We start from the raw sequence: 24,240 nt of genomic DNA, 5'->3' as shown, positions 1-24,240 counted from the left end.
ATAAATTACAATTTATTAAGTGGCAGATTAGTGTGGATATATAGCGGCGCTATATCTGACCATGTTAATTAAAACTAAATAAAGATTTGTATGTACTTACACCTATTTAACAACTATGCTCGATTTATTTAGCTGCGCAAACATGATAAAATGGATAAAAAGAAAGTACGTAAGGAAGATGATGATGTATCAGGAGGCCACAATGAAAGCGAAGTTGATTTAATCGACAGTACTGGACTCATTAGCGCATCTGAACTGGCTACTGGCGCATCAACTGATGGATCGTCATTTCGTTACTGTATGCCGACTCATGCAGTATATACCCCGCCTGTACCAACGGCATGTATCGTTGATAACCATGGGTTAAAAAAGTAGAAATGAGAAATAATCAGGAATCAATGGGCCATTCTGCTTTTATTATTAATTTGCATCTTCCGTATATACATTAGAAAATACAAAAATGTTTAAACAAATTCATGGAAATGCGGAAAGTTTATATAGCAAACATTTGGTACAAAAAATGTTTTAAGAGGAGGAATACCAATTTATAAGGAATTCAATTACATTCCAAACAACTTGGTTATGCATAGCAACTAAGGTATATGCATTCTTGATCATCGTGACTGGATTAGTCAATATGAGTGGTTCGGTGCCGGATCAATCCAATCCTTTTACCTGAAGTATTATATAATTATATAAAGAGTATTATAGCAGTTACTCGTATAGTAAAAACGAATGTTCAGAAGTATGAAACATGCTGAGGGCGTATATAATATTAAAGGCGTGTATATTCTCAATCACAATCACTAGGCGAGTCTATCTACCTATGCTCGTCCGTCTGCCAGTCCGTATGAGTGTCCAGATCTTGGGAACTATAAGAGTCAGAAATTATTTATAAGGCATCCAGATTCTAAGCCGAATAAGCAGAGCAAGTCTGACTCAAAACTTGGCCACACTGACTCTGACATCCAAATTGCTAATGCAGAGAAATTAAAAAAATTTGTATTAATCATAAACAATGATTTAAAGTACATGCAATATACATTTTTTTTATACATTATATTTTCATTGACGGATTAGGCTAGTTCAGTATTGTTTTGTAGCGATTGTATATTTTTTAAACCTTTTTATTTGATAATGTCAAAACTACGCAGTTAGTTGGATAATAATTCAAAATTTTGTTGGTGTAGTGGGCGTAAGAACGGCTCTTTAGCTTTTTTAGATTTTTTTAGATCGCCTGGTCTATTAGTTCGATTAAGAATATATATACTTTATAAGGTCGGAACGCTTCCCCTACCTGTTCTATACTCTTCAACGAATCTATCCATTTACTTTACGGGTATCGGTTATAAAAATATCTCATCTTATTAAGGAATGTGAAACCGGTAAAAAAAATCCGTTGGAAAGATTATGGTTATATGCATGAATTTTAAAATGTTATAGGCTATTAAAAAATTGTGTTGAAACCCAATAAAAACATTGTTCGCGGAAATCAAACATTTTCATTATTAAGTTTTCTCTATTAATCTGAGTTTTTAAACTTATCAATTCTAAAACTTATATTTTAGTGTTTATAAAATACCAGAACCAAAATCTATATATATATATTATATATATATATATAAATAAATATATATATATATATATATATATATATATATATATATATATATATATATATATATATATATATGTATTTATGTATATATGTATATATACATAAATTACACAATATAATTTATATATATATAATATTACATATATAATTTATATAATTTTATATTATGTTGTGTTATTTTATAAATGTTAATTTCTTGTCATAGTAAGGCCATGAATTTTAACTAGGATCTGAAGAACACTAGAGTAAAGCCTAATAAAATGTGTGTAATCTCACTTTACAAAACATTAAAAAAAAGGGTAGATCTGATTTCCTAAATACATTTAGGGAAGATTACAGAATAGTTGTACGTATCTTGAAATCTTTCTTCTCCCTTTCGTTTTTGGTGTTAATCATTTTTTAATGGTGATCAAGAGCATACTTACCTTCCCTACCTTCCTCCACAAATCTAAACAAATACTATACAACACTTTTGTTGACCTTGTAAAATATTTTTTATGTGTACAAATGTTTATATACATTATCTAATGCCAATATGATATTTAAACATATTTTAATTTGAATTTTGCCTGTAATTTTCTTATAGATGATATATACCACAATGCTCTATTTTTACACAAAAATATTAATTAAACTTTTATTTTCTTTAGGCTTTTGCATGGTTTAGCGACTTGCTGGTGGAACACGCGGAGATATTTTGGTCTCTCTTTGCAGTTGACATGGATAGAGTCTTATCAGAACAAGCTCCTGATACGTGGGATTCTTTTCCATTGTTTCAAATATTAAATGATTATTTGAGAACTGATGGTAAGTTAAACTTTCTAAATACAATAATAAACTAGTTTATTTTTAAATACCGACGGCTTTATGTTTCAACCCATGCGAATACCCATTGATTCCCCACAACCAAAAATCGAAAATAACTTTAAACTTAAAAACAAGATAGCTTTAACAAGACGAAGCTTATATTCCCTTTAATTATATATTTAAATAACAAAGTTGAAAATTATTGAACAGGTAGAAGGAAGCGTTTGCAGCGATATGAAGTATATCAATAGCCGCGTCGATCTGGCATGTCCGTCTGGACGTCCGTCCGTATGAGCGTCGAGATCTCAGGAAAGCTAGATATTTGAGATTAAGCATGCAGATGCCAGAGACATAATTGCAGCGCGAGTTTTGGAGTGGGCGTGCCAAAAAGTTTTTTCGGCGAATCTATAGAAATTTACAAGATATATTAAAAAAATGAAAAATTATCACAATATCAAAATATTGTGGGCGTTGGAGTGGGGGTGGACAAATTTTTTTTTTGGCAAATCTATAGAAATTTACAAGCTATATAAAAAGGTAAAAAAATTTTACATTTTTCAAAAGTGTGGTGGTGACAGTTTTGGGCGGTTTGTGTGCGTTGGAGTGGGCGTGACAACATTTGGAATCAAACTTGCGCTGCGTCTATGTCTGGAAGCGTGTTTAATCTCAACATTCTAGCTTTTGTAGTTCCTGATTTCGAGGCGTTCATACGGACAGACGGACATGGCCAGATCAACTCGGATATTGCCCTTGATCAAGAATATATACTTTATATGGTCGGAAACGTTTCCTTGTGCCTGTTACATACTTTTCAACGAATCTAGTATACCCTTTTACTCTACGAGTAACTGGTATAATGTTGAAACTATGCCTTGAATTTCAGAAATTTTATTGTTGTAATTATATGTTTTAGAGGGTTTTTTGGAGCAACATTAGGAGAACATATGTGTAGGACACACAGGGGCATTATAAGAATATGTGGGATTTGGTTAGGTAATGATTGTACTGACTGTGTGTCAGTTTAGTGAGTCTGATGCGAACTTTCATAAATGATATAATGGCTATTCTAAAGATTGTTGACAGATGTTTTTTACTGTTGATGCGCTTGTAGTGTAGGGATGTTTCGTAAAATTTTAATATTTTTTTTTGTTATATTTGTACATATATATTACATGTACATGTACATGTTATATTCAGAACATTATTTTTATGGATAATTTCTTTAGACAACTTGCGAAATGGACGCTTTCATCAGCATCTTCGAGATACTTTTGCACCATTAGTTGTGCGGTATGTGGATCTGATGGAATCTTCAATAGCTCAGTCAATTCATAAAGGATTTGAAAAAGAACGATGGGAAAGCAAAGGGTAAGTATAATCTAATCTTATTCTTTACAAATAAATGAACACAAAAAATGTCTATAAATAATATATGCACATATTGCAAACAACAAATATAGCAGAATTTCTACAAAATTGGCTAAAACTATAACAAAATTGTCTTAAGTGAATTTATTTTACGGATCTTAATAATTAATAGTGCGGATTGAAAGATATTTATTTGAAGTCTGACTGGCAAGGTTACACATACGTACATATATTAATAAAGGTCCATTTTTTTATTCTACACTTAAACTTAGTGTTTATGTTGTATTTATATTTTTATTCTATAAAACTTTAGGATTAACGCTGCTTTGAACCCTGCAGCATTAAACAATGCTGCCCAGGCGCTCAATACAGCAGCTCTCAACCCATCAATGCTACTCAGCGGCAAAAAAGATCAAGTAAATTTTTATGTACCGAAGCTACCAAAGCAATCAAATTCAACAGCGGCCAACGACGAAATGAGGTTTTTAATAAAGAAATCATCATATATATAGAAGTAGATTTTAAAGTTGTCTGCATTTGGTTTTGCATTTTGCTTTCTTCCAAATTGTATGCATTGCCGATTTTACAACTTGACAGCATTTCAATGCATTTTACAAAATATTAGATATAAGCCAATATAACATTCTAGAAAAATCGTAGCTTAAAGTTAAGTTAAATATTGTTAAAAATATTAAATTTCACCATTCATATTTATGGCTTGTTAAGTTACTTTGAAAAACATATCGCGAGTTTGTGTATTAAATTACTTCTACATATCCCAATATGCTAAACAAACTTTGAATTTATAAATATGAGAAAATAAATTTCAAGCACAGCGAAAAAAGAAAAAAAAAAACAGTCGTTCCTTAAAATTAATCCCCAGCACAGAAGAAGGGTAGGTCTGAAAAGGAAGTTTAGAAATTTTATTGGATAATGCTTAATACATATACTGCAATGCCTTTAAAATAATTATAGTCAGAAGTTTGTAATGTAGTAATGCAGGATTCCCGTTTCCATTAAAGCAGACATTTCAGGCCAAATAAATTGTATATTAAGTATTTTAGTATGGCAAATAAAGTCGATCTAGCTATAAATATGCTGAAGTTACTGATCACAGACTACTCAATCGGTTTAAGTGAACGTCTAGAGATCTTATTAATAATAAAATAATAATAAAGGACCAAAAAACAAGTTCATCTCAGGTTCTAGAGATGTGTCCGTCCGTCCGCTGCGCTGCGTTTATGTCTCTGGAGTCTGCCTTCTTAATCTCAACGTTCCATCTTCTATAGTTCCTGAGATCTCGACGTTCATACGGACGGACAAACAGCCGGACATCGATCAGGCTATTGATCCTGATCAGGAATATATATACTTTATATACATTCTACCTGTTACATGATTTTCAATGAATCTAGTGTACCCTTTTTATTCTAAGAGTAAACGTAACATAAAAGTAACGTTATACTTTTTTGTAATGCTGTGTAATATGTAAGCCGCCATTTCTACGCGATACAGGCAGTATGTGGCAGACAGGACTACAGGACTATTAAATTAAATATTGCACAAATTGTACAGTTTCTTAAATTTATTACTATTTGAAGTATACGTTGAAATCTAATGAAAAATACAGTAAGGGTAGTAATGACAGCATGACAACGTTTTAATTGCCAGCGTGAGCTATAGATCTATATAATATAAGTTGAAAGTTTATTTATATTTTAAATAATAAATAGTAATAAATTAAATGACCAATTGAAATTTTTTGGCCATAGAAACAGAAGTAGCTTATGTGGTGTTACACGGTGTGCCTAAATTAATTGATCTAATCATTTTTGTAAGAATGCTTAATTTAAAGCCCATTATTTTATGTTGGCATACACATCGTAATATCATTTTAAACGTTAGTAAGTCTTACATATTCCAAATATTGCATTTTTTATGCTTAGAAACGGGTGTGCCACTTCAGAAGATTTGTTTTGGAAACTAGACGCTCTACAATCTTTCATAAGAGATCTACACTGGCCAGACGCAGAGTTTCGACAACATTTAGACCAGCGCCTAAAAATGATGGCAGTCGATATGATAGAGCAATGTATTCAGCGAACAGATTCGTCCTTTCAGTCATGGTTAAAAAAAAACATTGCCTTCATATCAACTGATTATATATTACCTTCTGAAATGTGCGCCATGGTCAATGTGATATTAGACGCTAAAAACCAAAGCTTTAAATTGACTACTATTGACGGCATTGATTTGGTAAGTCTTTTAATATTATTCAAGAAAATTATTTAAAATTTATTTGAATTTTTTTCCATTTAGTACAAATTTCATGCTAAAATTGATGATCAAATCGACAAAGCGAATGTAGCTATGACACAAGGTCTAAGCGGTAAACTTATGTCTGTGCTAGAGTCGACTTTGTCAAAGCTAGCACGATACGATGAAGGTAGCTTGATCGGCTCTATTCTCAGTTTTACAAATGTTTCGAGCTCAGGAAAGGATCTGGGACAAGGATATGTAAATTTCTTCAGGAACAATATGGATCAAGTACGAGGAAAGATTGGCGACGATTTGTGGACATTAAATTTTTTTGAGCAGTGGTATTCACAGCAGATCAATATGCTGTGTAATTGGCTGTCGGAACGTTTGGACCACTCACTTCACTATGCTCAAGTTGCATCAATTTCTCATATAATCAAGGTAATAAGAAACATTACAAATTAAGTTACCTAAGTTTATCGTAGACTAATAGGGAAAATTCTTATAGTTGTAATTAGAATTAATCCATCTAGAAAAATATCAAAATCGAATATGTAACACTACATATAACAAAGGATTCCTTTCGCAATTTTTATAAAACAATGCAGACTTAGACTTCAAAGCGAAAACTCATGATATTTGTCTGCACTAAGAAAAGTTTTTGCTTAAACCAGCAGTGGTTTTAAATATATTCTTTGAATTTTAGTTTTTTTAATTATTAATAGTTTAAAAACAATATAGAATGCTAGAGTCGAGCTCCCCGACTATCAGATACCCGTTACTCAGCTAGTGGAAGTGCTAACGAGAAATTTCAAAATGTTCTGGATTATCGGTAGAAATTGGGGAAAAAAAAATAACAACATTTTTTCAAAGGTGTGGGCGTGATAGTTTTAGGCGGTTTGTGGACGTTAGATTGAACGTGGCAACATTTGGAAACAAAGTTTCGCTGCGTTTATGTCTGGAAGCTGCGTGTTTAATCTCAACATTCTAGCTTTTTTAGCTCCTGAGATCGAGGCGTTCATACGGACAGGCGAACATGGCCAGATCAAAGACACTAAAATAATAAGATGCGTAACGGCTATACATTGGTTTTGCACTATGAAGCCACTTTTTTGGTGGCGGCAGTAATTGCTCTCTTCCCGCTCGCATAAAATTGAGAGCATAAAAATCTAAAAATAGAATTCACTTGCTTTTGTGAGTGAAAACAGTAAACAAAAAAGTTGTGTTAGAAGACGATTTTTGGTCCGATATCAATTTTGATCTAAGAAACGAATTTGATTAATGTTTTGGTCAATTTTGGTGTAATATGAGCTAAATATTATTTAAAAATTGATGCCGTGACTATTATTTTTTTTTAAGAAGTTGTTTTAATATTCTTTAGTTAAAATCGCAGCTCGAATTAGCTACCGTTTACATATAAATATTTTTATTATTAGTTATCTGTAATATATGTATTTTTTGATACCCAGGGAACACCACGGGGAGGGCATTACAATTGTAATACAATTGTATTGTATATTTATATGACCTTCGAGTCGACTTGAAATAATAAATTAAACATAAAATATTTCCATGTTCCACAACTAAGCTAGTTTTCTAACTATTGCTTTTCGATATAATTTGCTCCTTTTTTTATTTCATTTTATTAAATTTTTGTACTATATATATATATTATATACATATTTGAGATAGAATGCTGAGTTTTGCTTGCTTTTTTTGTTTATCAGCTGTCTCAGTCCACTTGCAATGCTTAAAAAGTAAAACTTTTATAATTTTGTTTAAAATATGTATAAATTTTATGCACATAACAGTCATTATTTGAGTGAACCCATAATAAGAAATCGCTACTTTCATTTGTGCACTTAATGCATTGCTCTACAATAAATTGTTTAATACACTGTTGTTTTTTATTATTTTTAAAAATATTTTCAAAAGCTTTAATGTGTATTTTGCAGAATTAAAAAAAGATCAGATGGTGTCTTTAGTTTTCCAAAGTCCGATTCTATCGAGTAGTTTTTCTCATGTATGAAACGCTCAGATGGAACTGTTGAATGCTAAAATTGCGAGGTTTTTAAAAATATCAAATTAGAATATAACAAAAACATTCAACAAAATAATATTTGCATTTCAAATACTGAAAATTGGTCATTTACATAAGTTTGCATTTATTTTTACTTGTATACTAATAATTTGCACCAATAAATATACTAAATAAATAAAAATCTTCATATGCAACCTGTTTATTGCAAAATTTAATTCTTGAGGCAGGACCAGCGCACCTAAGAATCACTAAGATCAAATATTTTTTGAATATATTGAATACTCTAACGATATATTTTCTAGTATAAAGTAATTATTATAATAAAGTATTATTAGAATAATTCGGTATTATTATGTACATTTATTCACCTATTACTATTTCTATGATGTAATTAAATAATTATCATATTAAGGCAATCCAAAATTCGAGTTTTTACTTATTACTAACTCGATTGCCAGAGTACAAATAATATAGATTTTTGATTAGGAAACATATTTGTATTATTTGTTGTATGTATGTATGTATGTATGTATGTATGTATGTATGTATGTATGTATGTATGTATGTATGTATGTATGTATGTATGTATGTATGTATGTATGTATGTATGTATGTATGTATGTATGTATGTATGTATGTATGTATGTATTTATGTATGTATGTATGTATGTATGTATGCATGTGTTACTTGCACAAAGTAGTAAAAATTGTCTTAATTAAAGCCTGAAGAATGTTTAACTTACTGTCGGAACACATAGTTATTGCCGCTTTTTACATTTGTTTAGAAAACATATTTTCTTGTAGCCCTATAATTCCCAACTAGTTCTAGTGAAGACTGTAAGGCATGTCTTCTAATTTAGAGTCGCAAAATAGTTCAAGTAATCTCTCTTACCGGTCGGGCAGTAAGTGTAGTGTATGTGTTCTTAAGTGTGATTACTTGCAAGATCAAATCGGCATCCCTCTTGAACAAATAACCGGGTAAATGTTATTCATACAAGTGTTTGAAATGTTATAATATTTATTTTAAAATATTTATTCATAAAAAATATTTAAAATACAATATAAAATTATTGTAAATAAATTGATTACCCTATACTGAAAGGGATATATATTTTTATGTTTATTCGTATACAAAGTGCTACTAAATTAATCTCGAGCTGTAAGTAATTAAATAATAAACTATTATATTGTCATAATTATATTAGTGAGTGAAATAGAGAGATCTTTAAAGTAAGTAGTAAAAATTGTCTTAAATAAAGCCTATAAAATGCCCGAAACGTATTTGAAACGCATTGGCACAATGGCATCGTATGAATCAAAGTTAAAAAAAGTTTGAGCAATCCAATAAATCCGCGTTGGAGGATGCGCAGTTTGGACCTGCTGGATTCCGTTTCGTCTACACTGGTTTTACATCCAGTGATTCCACCTGTCCCAATAAGTTTAGCGCTACAGGGAAAGCGGTAGCCCTGGATTGCCAGCGAAAGTTTGCTTTTCAAAAACACACTCTTCAGTACCAAAACCATTTTCGGTGGATCCACTAAGAAACCAAATTTTCGTTTCCTCCTATATACAAGGCAAAACAAAAGACTATAACATAGTGGACAAATTTAACTTTTTAACAGCTTCCAAAATCACTGTCCCCAACAAGGTATTTTCAACCATATTTTCTGGTGATTTTTGGCCAAATAGTGTGCTGGTGAAAGAGATCAAAGATTAAGCCAAACCACTGCTACTACCTTATCTTTTTTTTCCTTAAAACCTTCCAGGCAAGGAGGTTTAGTTTACTATCACGTCGAAGGATTTACTATTCTATCAGAATATGTTATATATAAATTTATATATCATTATTTAATTTAAAACACTTGCTCAATACATTTTGCCACCATCGGAATTTCCAAATTATTTTAATAATTTTTCCTCTATCCAGACCGTTTCTAATTAGTTCTCTGATAGGAACCAACTGGTAGTTCTAGGAGATTTGAATATACCTGTTACTACGAGGCACGTAGATGAAAAATCAATTGTCCCTATATTACAAAATACTTTGTAGCAAGTCCTGGAAATCCATTTTCATTTTGAGGTGAAAATAGACACAGGTTCCGTAATATAAGAAAAATCAGATATATTAAACAATCGAACATATTGTTTTTGATACTCAAACTTTCTATGGCTATATTATTTAAATCTGCCTTTAATTGGTCCGATCTCTATTCCTGTTGTAATAAATATTTGTATATTTGTATAAAAATTTGCTATCAGCAATAAAAACTTTTATTTAGCTCTTGTGCGTTCTGTCTATCTCTTACAAACCACCTGTGTTCAACAAAGACTTCACACAGCAAGGAATGTAAAGTCCACGTTTTTATATCTGATACCTGTTGTTAGTCGAATTAATAGGTTTCTCGGTCGATCTTTATACATGTTGCTCTTAGAGTGAAAGGGTAATCTATATTCGTTGAAAAGTATGTAACATGTAGAAGGAAGCGCTTCCGACCATAGAAAGTATTTATATTATTGATCAGCATCAACAGCCACTAACCACTAACTGCGAAAACAATAATGTTCCAGATAATGTTGAAATTCCACGTCCACTAGCTTAGTAACGGTTATCTGAAGTCGGGGAACTTGACTATAGCATGGTTTAAATTTGATTTTGGGTTATTTGTAGGCAGGAACAGAGGGCACCTCCTTAAAAAATCTTTTTTTTTTTTATTCTTCCTTGCTTTGCTATTGCTCACCTTATTTATTAATGACCTCTTAGTTACAAAACATTTTCGTATATTTATGCACGCAGATGATGTTAAATTCTGTCTGCAGTATAAGCAAATTTCTTACCATTATGATTTGCATTCCCAGCTAGACAGTTTTTAAAATGGTGCCGTGAAACCTTAATTACGTGTCCTTAACTTTAAATCACTGTAGATTTAATTAAGAGTTACACGACGCCTACACAGAGTAATGTTCTGAATATAATAGACTTTATGCTATTACCTCAAATTCTGACTATCTGCCGCCCTTAAAGCGATCGTATCGAACTTACGTACCGTTTGTTTGTTTCTACATCTTGCCTCGCCCACTCTAACGCCCACAAAACGCCCAAATTAAATTTTAATTTTTGCAAATTAATTATATCAAAAACAAAAGTCGAGTTCCCCTATCAGATTACCGTTACTCAGTTAAAAATTGGTCAAAAGTGTTGGTTTTTGAGTGGGCGTAGCAATATGTTTATTAGCAAATCAATGGAAATTTACAAGACTAAATCAAAAATGAAAAAATATCAAAACATTTTTCAAAAGTGTGGGTTTGGCATTTTTGCCATATTTTGGCCTCGCTCATTTAAACGCCGACATACCGCCCAAGGCTATCACGCCAACACTTTTCAAAATTGTTTTAATTGTTAACATTTTATTATTTTTATTCCCAATTCTATCGAAATGCAGAAAAAAAGTTAAATTTTCTCGTTTTCACTTCCACTAGCTGAGTAAGGGGTATCTGCACTCGACTATAGCCTTATCTCTAGTTTAGTATTATTACTTTCTTCAGCAGTATACAAAATGTATAAGATTATCTCTTATTAAGTGCAATAACATTAACTAAAATTAATTTTGTTATCTTATAAATTTAGAAAATATATTCAGACTTTGAACTACAAGGTGTTTTGGAGGACAAGTTGAATTCAAAAGCATATCAGGCAGTCGCGCAGCGAATGGCAACCGAGGAAGCAACATGTGCATTGACAATGCCTGACGCTAGCGAAGATGAGTAAGTTTTGTTGTGTGTTAAGATGCGCACTTTTAAAAAAGGTTTCCACTTTTACAGACCCTGTGACGATATTCGAGAAGGAGAGGAAGAAGACAATGGCGATGAATCTACCTCTAATATACCAAGGGGCTTGCCAAAACCAAAAGTAGCTGCCGCCCAAGCTGCTGCTGTAACCAACGTGGTTGCCGGACGGGTGGGAAATTTACTGGGAAAAGGCATTGGCGGACTTAGTTCAAAATTAGGAAGTGGAAGTTGGTTTTAGACATTACCAGTATTTTAAAATCATAAGAAAAATATATACCCTTATCATTTCATATTTTTAATATTTAAAATACTATGAATGACATTCGATTACACCTCCCTTAAACGTATTTTTCCCACTTATCAATATGTTACTAACACCGGAATTATGAATAGCAGCTACCATAGGCATATTAATATAGCGAACTTTCAGAGCTATATGCCCCTTGCTTCTTGGTATTTAATATACATTATTACCAGTGTTCTTTTTCAATGTAACTATTTATTAATAACTTAATCTATATAAACATACTATATATAAAATATTATATTTTTCATTTAATTTAAGAAGGATATATCTATATATACTTCAACGGTGAAAGTATAATCTAATGAGACATATAAATAAAAAATAATACTTATTTAATTTTAGATGTATACATATATATACTTATAAATTGAAATCATATGCTTCAAACACTTATGAGGAGTTTGTTTTATTCTTTCATTTTAATAATTGTTACATTTCTCATTTAGTATTCCCATATTATTATAAGAGTAACACTTAGTTTACATTCAAATAATTAAATGACTTATTATCTGTTAATAGATGAACGAATAAAATAACGCGTTTTATTTTACGCAATCTAACCCCCTAAATAAATTCATTCACCGAACGATTTTTTAGGTTTGTCACAAACAAATTGGCCACCACTTTTGACCCTAGTCTGAAGAAAATAACAAGAGATAGTTCCTCGACTATCACAAGCCCGATACTCAGCTAGTGGGAGTGCAAACAAAAATTTCAACTTCTTTTCAGCATATCGATAGAGATTGGGTGACGAAATATTAAAACGGAAAACAAAAATGGCGTAGTAGTTTTGGACGGTTTGTGGGCGCTAGAAACTGAGTGATAAACATGTTTTTGGCATGCCGAAAGAAATTGGCAAGACAAAAAACAAAGCTTTGCGTAACAGTTTTATGCGGTTTGTAAGCGTTAGTTTGGGCGTGGCAACAACAGGAAACAAAAATTGGGCTGCGTCTATTCTTTTGGAATAAATGCAAAAAAAGCGATCTTGAGTTAAGCAAACCTTAAGTGAACGAAAAATCAGTGGAAAATCTACCTCTAATATACCAAGGGGCTTGCCAAAACCAAAAGTAGCTGCCGCCCAAACTGCTGCTGTAAGCAACGTGGTTGCCGGACGGGTGGGAAATTTACTGGGAAAAGGCATTGGCGTACTTAGTTCAAAATTAGGAAGTGGAAGTTGGTTTTAGACATTACCAGTATTTTAAAATCATAAGAAAAATATATACCTTTATCTTATCTTAATTTTAATATTTAAGATACTATGAATGACATACGATTACACCTCCCTTAAACGTATTTTTCCCACTTATCAATATGTTACTAACACCGGAATTATGAATAGCAGCTACCTTAGGCATATTAATATAGCGAACTTTCAGAGCTATATGCCCCTTGCTTCTTGGTATTTAATATAAATTATTACCAGTGTTCTTTTTCAATTTAACTATTTATTAATAACTTAATCTATATATAAAATATTATATTTTTCATTTAATTTAAGAAGGATATGTCTATATATACTTCAACGGTGAGAGTATAATCTAAAGAGACATATAAATAAAAAATAATACTTATTTAATTTTTGATGTATACATATATATACTTATAAATTGAAATCATATGCTTCAAACACTTAGGAGTTTGTTTTATTCTTTCATTTTAAAAATTGTTACTTTTCTCATTTAGTATTCCCATATTATTATAAGAGTAACACTTAGTTTACATTCAAATAATTAAATGACTTATTATCTGTTAATAGATGAACGAATAAAATAACGCGTTTTATTTTACGCAATCTAACCCCCTAAATAAATTCATTCACCGAACGTTTTTTATAGGTTTGTCACAAACAAATTGGCCACCACTTTTGACCCTAGTCTGAAAAAAATAACAAGAGATAGTTCCTCGACTATCACAAGCCCGATACTCAGCTAGTGGGAGTGCAAACAAAAATTTCAACTTCTTTGCAGCATATCGATAGAGATTGGGTGACGAAATATTAAAACGGAAAACAAAATTGGCGTAGTAGTTTTGGACGGTTTGTGGGCGCTAGAAACTGAGTGATAAACATGTTTTTGGCATGCCGAAAGAAATTGGCAAGACAAAAAACAAAGCTTTGCGTGACAGTTTTATGCGGCTTGTAAGCGTTAGTTTGGGCGTGGCAACAACAGGAAACAAAATTGGGCTGCGTCTATTCTTTTGGAATAAATGCAAAAAAAGCGATCTTGAGTTAAGCAAACCTTAAGTGAACGAAAAATCAGTGGAAAATCTACCTCTAATATACCAAGGGGCTTGCCAAAACCAAAAGTAGCTGCCGCCCAAACTGCTGCTGTAAGCAACGTGGTTGCCGGACGGGTGGGAAATTTACTGGGAAAAGGCATTGGCGTCCTTAGTTCAAAATTAGGAAGTGGAAGTTGGTTTTAGACATTACCAGTATTTTAAAATCATAAGAAAAATATATACCTTTATCAAATCATATTTTTAATATTTAAGATACTATGAATGACATACGATTACACCTCCCTTAAACGTATTTTTCCCACTTATCAATATGTTACTAACATCGGAATTATGAATAGCAGCTACCTTAGGCATATTAATATAGCGAACTTTCAGAGCTATATGCCCCTTGCTTCTTGGTATTTAATATAAATTATTACCAGTGTTCTTATTCAATTTAACTATTTATTAATAACTTAATCTATATAAACATACTATATATAAAATATTATATTTTTCATTTAATTTAAGAAGGATATGTCTATATATACTTCAACGGTGAAAGTATAATCTAAAGAGACATATAAATAAAAAATAATACTAATTTAATTTTAGATGTATACATATATATACTTATAAATTGAAATCATATGCTAACAAACACTTATGAGGAGTTTATTTTATTCTTTCATTTTAAAAATTGTTACATTTCTCATTTAGTATTCCCATATTATTATACGAGTAACACTTAGTTTACATTCAAATAATTAAATGACTTATTATCTGTTAATAGACGAACGAATAAAATAACGCGTTTTATTTTACGCAATCTAACCCCCTAAATAAATTCATTCACCGAACGATTTTTATAGGTTTGTCACAAACTTTTGACCCTAGTCTGAAGAAAATAATAAGAGATAGTTCCTCGACCATCACAAGCCCGATACTCAGCTAGTGGGAGTGCAAACAAAAATTTCAACTTCTTTTCAGCATATCGATAGAGATTGGGTGACGAAATATTAAAACGGAAAACAAAAATGGCGTAGTAGTTTTGGACGGTTTGTGGGCGCTAGAAACTGAGTGATAAACATGTTTTTGGCATGCCGAAAGAAATTGGCAAGACAAAAAACAAAGCTTTGCGTGACAGTTTTATGCGGCTTGTAAGCGTTAGTTTGGGCGTGGCAACAACAGGAAACAAAATTGGGCTGCGTCTATTCTTTTGGAATAAATGCAAAAAAAAGCGATCTTGAGTTAAGCAAACCTTAAGTGAACGAAAAATCTGTGGAAAATCTACCTCTAATATACCAAGGGGCTTGCCAAAACCAAAAGTAGCTGCCGCCCAAACTGCTGCTGTAAGCAACGTGGTTGCCGGACGGGTGGGAAATTTACTGGGAAAAGGCATTGGCGTCCTTAGTTCAAAATTAGGAAGTGGAAGTTGGTTTTAGACATTACCAGTATTTTAAAATCATAAGAAAAATATATACCTTTATCAAATCATATTTTTAATATTTAAGATACTATGAATGACATACGATTACACCTCCCTTAAACGTATTTTTCCCACTTATCAATATGTTACTAACATCGGAATTATGAATAGCAGCTACCTTAGGCATATTAATATAGCGAACTTTCAGAGCTATATGCCCCTTGCTTCTTGGTATTTAATATAAATTATTATCAGTGTTCTTTTTCAATTTAACTATTTATTAATAACTTAATCTATATAAACATACTATATATAAAATATTATATTTTTCATTTAATTTAAGAAGGATATGTCTATATATACTTCAACGGTGAGAGTATAATCTAAAGAGACATATAAATAAAAAATAATACTTATTTAATTTTTGATGTATACATATATATACTTATAAATTGAAATCATATGCTTCAAACACTTAGGAGTTTGTTTTATTCTTACATTTTAAAAATTGTTACTTTTCTCATTTAGTATTCCCATATTATTATAAGAGTAACACTTAGTTTACATTCAAATAATTAAATGACTTATTATCTGTTAATAGATGAACGAATAAAATAACGCGTTTTATTTTACGCAATCTAACCCCCTAAATAAATTCATTCACCGAACGTTTTTTATAGGTTTGTCACAAACAAATTGGCCACCACTTTTGACCCTAGTCTGAAAAAAATAACAAGAGATAGTTCCTCGACTATCACAAGCCCGATACTCAGCTAGTGGGAGTGCAAACAAAAATTTCAACTTCTTTGCAGCATATCGATAGAGATTGGGTGACGAAATATTAAAACGGAAAACAAAATTGGCGTAGTAGTTTTGGACGGTTTGTGGGCGCTAGAAACTGAGTGATAAACATGTTTTTGGCATGCCGAAAGAAATTGGCAAGACAAAAAACAAAGCTTTGCGTGACAGTTTTATGCGGCTTGTAAGCGTTAGTTTGGGCGTGGCAACAACAGGAAACAAAATTGGGCTGCGTCTATTCTTTTGGAATAAATGCAAAAAAAGCGATCTTGAGTTAAGCAAACCTTAAGTGAACGAAAAATCAGTGGAAAATCTACCTCTAATATACCAAGGGGCTTGCCAAAACCAAAAGTAGCTGCCGCCCAAACTGCTGCTGTAAGCAACGTGGTTGCCGGACGGGTGGGAAATTTACTGGGAAAAGGCATTGGCGTCCTTAGTTCAAAATTAGGAAGTGGAAGTTGATTTTAGACATTACCAGTATTTTAAAATCATAAGAAAAATATATACCTTTATCAAATCATATTTTTAATATTTAAGATACTATGAATGACATACGATTACACCTCCCTTAAACGTGTTTTTCCCACTTATCAATATGTTACTAACATCGGAATTATGAATAGCAGCTACCTTAGGCATATTAATATAGCGAACTTTCAGAGCTATATGCCCCTTGCTTCTTGGTATTTAATATAAATTATTACCAGTGTTCTTATTCAATTTAACTATTTATTAATAACTTAATCTATATAAACATACTATATATAAAATATTATATTTTTCATTTAATTTAAGAAGGATATGTCTATATATACTTCAACGGTGAAAGTATAATCTAAAGAGACATATAAATAAAAAATAATACTAATTTAATTTTAGATGTATACATATATATACTTATAAATTGAAATCATATGCTAACAAACACTTATGAGGAGTTTATTTTATTCTTTCATTTTAAAAATTGTTACATTTCTCATTTAGTATTCCCATATTATTATACGAGTAACACTTAGTTTACATTCAAATAATTAAATGACTTATTATCTGTTAATAGACGAACGAATAAAATAACGCGTTTTATTTTACGCAATCTAACCCCCTAAATAAATTCATTCACCGAACGATTTTTATAGGTTTGTCACAAACTTTTGACCCTAGTCTGAAGAAAATAATAAGAGATAGTTCCTCGACCATCACAAGCCCGATACTCAGCTAGTGGGAGTGCAAACAAAAATTTCAACTTCTTTTCAGCATATCGATAGAGATTGGGTGACGAAATATTAAAACGGAAAACAAAAATGGCGTAGTAGTTTTGGACGGTTTGTGGGCGCTAGAAACTGAGTGATAAACATGTTTTTGGCATGCCGAAAGAAATTGGCAAGACAAAAAACAAAGCTTTGCGTGACAGTTTTATGCGGCTTGTAAGCGTTAGTTTGGGCGTGGCAACAACAGGAAACAAAATTGGGCTGCGTCTATTCTTTTGGAATAAATGCAAAAAAAGCGATCTTGAGTTAAGCAAACCTTAAGTGAACGAAAAATCTGTGGAAAATCTACCTCTAATATACCAAGGGGCTTGCCAAAACCAAAAGTAGCTGCCGCCCAAACTGCTGCTGTAAGCAACGTGGTTGCCGGACGGGTGGGAAATTTACTGGGAAAAGGCATTGGCGTCCTTAGTTCAAAATTAGGAAGTGGAAGTTGGTTTTAGACATTACCAGTATTTTAAAATCATAAGAAAAATATATACCTTTATCAAATCATATTTTTAATATTTAAGATACTATGAATGACATACGATTACACCTCCCTTAAACGTATTTTTCCCACTTATCAATATGTTACTAACATCGGAATTATGAATAGCAGCTACCTTAGGCATATTAATATAGCGAACTTTTAGAGCTATATGCCCCTTGCTTCTTGGTATTTAATATAAATTATTATCAGTGTTCTTTTTCAATTTAACTATTTATTAATAACTTAATCTATATAAACATACTATATATAAAATATTATATTTTTCATTTAATTTAAGAAGGATATGTCTATATATACTTCAACGGTGAAAGTATAATCTAAAGAGACATATAAATAAAAAATAATACTTATTTAATTTTAGATGTATACATATATATACTTATAAATTGAAATCATATGCTTCAAACACTTATGAGGAGTTTGTTTTATTCTTTCATTTTAAAAATTGTTACATTTATCATTTAGTATTCCCATATTATTATAAGAGTAACACTTAGTTTACATTCAAATAATTAAATGACTTATTATCTGTTAATAGACGAACGAATAAAATAACGCGTTTTATTTTACGCAATCTAACCCCCTAAATAAATTCATTCACCGAACGATTTTTATAGGTTTGTCACAAACTTTTGACCCTAGTCTGAAGAAAATAATAAGAGATAGTTCCTCGACCATCACAAGCCCGATACTCAGCTAGTGGGAGTGCAAACAAAAATTTCAACTTCTTTTCAGCATATCGATAGAGATTGGGTGACGAAATATTAAAACGGAAAACAAAATTGGCGTAGTAGTTTTGGACGGTTTGTGGGCGCTAGAAACTGAGTGATAAACATGTTTTTGGCATGCCGAAAGAAATTGGCAAGACAAAAAACAAAGCTTTGCGTGACAGTTTTATGCGGCTTGTAAGCGTTAGTTTGGGCGTGGCAACAACAGGAAACAAAATTGGGCTGCGTCTATTCTTTTGGAATAAATGCAAAAAAAGCGATCTTGAGTTAAGCAAACCTTAAGTGAACGAAAAATCAGTGGAAAATCTACCTCTAATATACCAAGGGGCTTGCCAAAACCAAAAGTAGCTGCCGCCCAAACTGCTGCTGTAAGCAACGTGGTTGCCGGACGGGTGGGAAATTTACTGGGAAAAGGCATTGGCGTCCTTAGTTCAAAATTAGGAAGTGGAAGTTGGTTCTAGACATTACCAGTATTTTAAAATCATAAGAAAAAAAAATATATACCTTTATCAAATCATATTTTTAATATTTAAGATACTATGAATGACATACGATTACACCTCCCTTAAACGTATTTTTCCCACTTATCAATATGTTACTAACACCGGAATTATGAATAGCAGCTACCTTAGGCATATTAATATAGCGAACTTTCAGAGCTATATGCCCCTTGCTTCTTGGTATTTAATATAAATTATTATCAGTGTTCTTTTTCAATTTAACTATTTATTAATAACTTAATCTATATAAACATACTATATATAAAATATTATATTTTTCATTTAATTTAAGAAGGATATGTCTATATATACTTCAACGGTGAAAGTATAATCTAAAGAGACATATAAATAAAAAATAATACTTATTTAATTTTAGATGTATACATATATACTTATAAATTGAAATCATATGCTAACAAACACTTATGAGGAGTTTATTTTATTCTTTCATTTTAAAAATTGTTACATTTCTCATTCAGTATTCCCATATTATTATACGAGTAACACTTAGTTTACATTCAAATAATTAAATGACTTATTATCTGTTAATAGACGAACGAATAAAATAACGCGTTTTATTTTACGCAATCTAACCCCCTAAATAAATTCATTCACCGAACGATTTTTATAGGTTTGTCACAAACTTTTGACCCTAGTCTGAAGAAAATAATAAGAGATAGTTCCTCGACCATCACAAGCCCGATACTCAGCTAGTGGGAGTGCAAACAAAAATTTCAACTTCTTTTCAGCATATCGATAGAGATTGGGTGACGAAATATTAAAACGGAAAACAAAAATGGCGTAGTAGTTTTGGACGGTTTGTGGGCGCTAGAAACTGAGTAATAAACATGTTTTTGGCATGCCGAAAGAAATTGGCAAGACAAAAAACAAAGCTTTGCGTGACAGTTTTATGCGGCTTGTAAGCGTTAGTTTGGGCGTGGCAACAACAGGAAACAAAATTGGGCTGCGTCTATTCTTTTGGAATAAATGCAAAAAAAGCGATCTTGAGTTAAGCAAACCTTAAGTGAACGAAAAATCAGTGGAAAATCTACCTCTAATATACCAAGGGGCTTGCCAAAACCAAAAGTAGCTGCCGCCCAAACTGCTGCTGTAAGCAACGTGGTTGCCGGACGGGTGGGAAATTTACTGGGAAAAGGCATTGGCGTCCTTAGTTCAAAATTAGGAAGTGGAAGTTGGTTTTAGACATTACCAGTATTTTAAAATCATAAGAAAAATATATACCTTTATCAAATCATATTTTTAATATTTAAGATACTATGAATGACATACGATTACACCTCCCTTAAACGTATTTTTCCCACTTATCAATATGTTACTAACATCGGAATTATGAATAGCAGCTACCTTAGGCATATTAATATAGCGAACTTTCAGAGCTATATGCCCCTTGCTTCTTGGTATTTAATATAAATTATTATCAGTGTTCTTTTTCAATTTAACTATTTATTAATAACTTAATCTATATAAACATACTATATATAAAATATTATATTTTTCATTTAATTTAAGAAGGATATGTCTATATATACTTCAACGGTGAAAGTATAATCTAAAGAGACATATAAATAAAAAATAATACTTATTTAATTTTAGATGTATACATATATATACTTATAAATTGAAATCATATGCTTCAAACACTTATGAGGAGTTTGTTTTATTCTTTCATTTTAAAAATTGTTACATTTATCATTTAGTATTCCCATATTATTATAAGAGTAACACTTAGTTTACATTCAAATAATTAAATGACTTATTATCTGTTAATAGACGAACGAATAAAATAACGCGTTTTATTTTACGCAATCTAACCCCCTAAATAAATTCATTCACCGAACGATTTTTATAGGTTTGTCACAAACTTTTGACCCTAGTCTGAAGAAAATAATAAGAGATAGTTCCTCGACCATCACAAGCCCGATACTCAGCTAGTGGGAGTGCAAACAAAAATTTCAACTTCTTTTCAGCATATCGATAGAGATTGGGTGACGAAATATTAAAACGGAAAACAAAATTGGCGTAGTAGTTTTGGACGGTTTGTGGGCGCTAGAAACTGAGTGATAAACATGTTTTTGGCATGCCGAAAGAAATTGGCAAGACAAAAAACAAAGCTTTGCGTGACAGTTTTATGCGGCTTGTAAGCGTTAGTTTGGGCGTGGCAACAACAGGAAACAAAATTGGGCTGCGTCTATTCTTTTGGAATAAATGCAAAAAAAGCGATCTTGAGTTAAGCAAACCTTAAGTGAACGAAAAATCAGTGGAAAATCTACCTCTAATATACCAAGGGGCTTGCCAAAACCAAAAGTAGCTGCCGCCCAAACTGCTGCTGTAAGCAACGTGGTTGCCGGACGGGTGGGAAATTTACTGGGAAAAGGCATTGGCGTCCTTAGTTCAAAATTAGGAAGTGGAAGTTGGTTCTAGACATTACCAGTATTTTAAAATCATAAGAAAAAAAAATATATACCTTTATCAAATCATATTTTTAATATTTAAGATACTATGAATGACATACGATTACACCTCCCTTAAACGTATTTTTCCCACTTATCAATATGTTACTAACACCGGAATTATGAATAGCAGCTACCTTAGGCATATTAATATAGCGAACTTTCAGAGCTATATGCCCCTTGCTTCTTGGTATTTAATATAAATTATTATCAGTGTTCTTTTTCAATTTAACTATTTATTAATAACTTAATCTATATAAACATACTATATATAAAATATTATATTTTTCATTTAATTTAAGAAGGATATGTCTATATATACTTCAACGGTGAAAGTATAATCTAAAGAGACATATAAATAAAAAATAATACTTATTTAATTTTAGATGTATACATATATACTTATAAATTGAAATCATATGCTAACAAACACTTATGAGGAGTTTATTTTATTCTTTCATTTTAAAAATTGTTACATTTCTCATTCAGTATTCCCATATTATTATACGAGTAACACTTAGTTTACATTCAAATAATTAAATGACTTATTATCTGTTAATAGACGAACGAATAAAATAACGCGTTTTATTTTACGCAATCTAACCCCCTAAATAAATTCATTCACCGAACGATTTTTATAGGTTTGTCACAAACTTTTGACCCTAGTCTGAAGAAAATAATAAGAGATAGTTCCTCGACCATCACAAGCCCGATACTCAGCTAGTGGGAGTGCAAACAAAAATTTCAACTTCTTTTCAGCATATCGATAGAGATTGGGTGACGAAATATTAAAACGGAAAACAAAAATGGCGTAGTAGTTTTGGACGGTTTGTGGGCGCTAGAAACTGAGTAATAAACATGTTTTTGGCATGCCGAAAGAAATTGGCAAGACAAAAAACAAAGCTTTGCGTGACAGTTTTATGCGGCTTGTAAGCGTTAGTTTGGGCGTGGCAACAACAGGAAACAAAATTGGGCTGCGTCTATTCTTTTGGAATAAATGCAAAAAAAGCGATCTTGAGTTAAGCAAACCTTAAGTGAACGAAAAATCAGTGGAAAATCTACCTCTAATATACCAAGGGGCTTGCCAAAACCAAAAGTAGCTGCCGCCCAAACTGCTGCTGTAAGCAACGTGGTTGCCGGACGGGTGGGAAATTTACTGGGAAAAGGCATTGGCGTCCTTAGTTCAAAATTAGGAAGTGGAAGTTGGTTTTAGACATTACCAGTATTTTAAAATCATAAGAAAAATATATACCTTTATCAAATCATATTTTTAATATTTAAGATACTATGAATGACATACGATTACACCTCCCTTAAACGTATTTTTCCCACTTATCAATATGTTACTAACATCGGAATTATGAATAGCAGCTACCTTAGGCATATTAATATAGCGAACTTTCAGAGCTATATGCCCCTTGCTTCTTGGTATTTAATATAAATTATTATCAGTGTTCTTTTTCAATTTAACTATTTATTAATAACTTAATCTATATAAACATACTATATATAAAATATTATATTTTTCATTTAATTTAAGAAGGATATGTCTATATATACTTCAACGGTGAAAGTATAATCTAAAGAGACATATAAATAAAAAATAATACTTATTTAATTTTAGATGTATACATATATATACTTATAAATTGAAATCATATGCTTCAAACACTTATGAGGAGTTTATTTTATTCTTTCATTTTAAAAATTGTTACATTTCTCATTCAGTATTCCCATATTATTATACGAGTAACACTTAGTTTACATTCAAATAATTAAATGACTTATTATCTGTTAATAGACGAACGAATAAAATAACGCGTTTTATTTTACGCAATCTAACCCCCTAAATAAATTCATTCACCGAACGATTTTTATAGGTTTGTCACAAACTTTTGACCCTAGTCTGAAGAAAATAATAAGAGATAGTTCCTCGACCATCACAAGCCCGATACTCAGCTAGTGGGAGTGCAAACAAAAATTTCAACTTCTTTTCAGCATATCGATAGAGATTGGGTGACGAAATATTAAAACGGAAAACAAAAATGGCGTAGTAGTTTTGGACGGTTTGTGGGCGCTAGAAACTGAGTAATAAACATGTTTTTGGCATGCCGAAAGAAATTGGCAAGACAAAAAACAAAGCTTTGCGTGAC

At 31.6% G+C, this 24,240-nt stretch overlaps 1 protein-coding gene across 9 annotated transcripts in view; it reads left to right on the top strand.

Moving 5' to 3' along the window:
* LOC6555982 (calcium-dependent secretion activator) overlaps window positions 1–13,426 on the top strand; it is a 35,255-nt gene extending 21,829 nt beyond the window's left edge. For 3 of the 9 annotated variants that reach the window (XM_026983298.1, XM_026983297.1, XM_026983299.1), the window contains exons 18-25: window positions 133–339; window positions 2,269–2,425; window positions 3,652–3,793; window positions 4,107–4,274; window positions 5,740–6,049; window positions 6,113–6,493; window positions 11,719–11,855; window positions 11,913–12,117. In XM_026983298.1, the coding sequence (XP_026839099.1) occupies window positions 133–339; window positions 2,269–2,425; window positions 3,652–3,793; window positions 4,107–4,274; window positions 5,740–6,049; window positions 6,113–6,493; window positions 11,719–11,855; window positions 11,913–12,117 (1,707 nt within the window). Of the gene's footprint in view, window positions 1–132; window positions 340–2,268; window positions 2,426–3,651; window positions 3,794–4,106; window positions 4,275–5,739; window positions 6,050–6,112; window positions 6,494–11,718; window positions 11,856–11,912; window positions 12,513–13,213 lie in introns of those variants that run through there. The other 6 variants (XM_026983296.1, XM_026983295.1, XM_026983301.1 and 3 more) reach the window with 6 other exon arrangements.
* Window positions 13,427–24,240: the final 10,814 nt, after the last annotated feature.

Source organism: Drosophila erecta, unplaced genomic scaffold (genome assembly GCF_003286155.1).
Source record: "Drosophila erecta strain 14021-0224.00,06,07 unplaced genomic scaffold, DereRS2 tig00000294-arrow-arrow-pilon, whole genome shotgun sequence".
Classification (NCBI taxonomy): domain Eukaryota; kingdom Metazoa; phylum Arthropoda; class Insecta; order Diptera; family Drosophilidae; genus Drosophila; species Drosophila erecta.
Note: the sequence above shows the minus strand (reverse complement) of the source record. Positions and strands in the feature narration are given on the sequence as shown.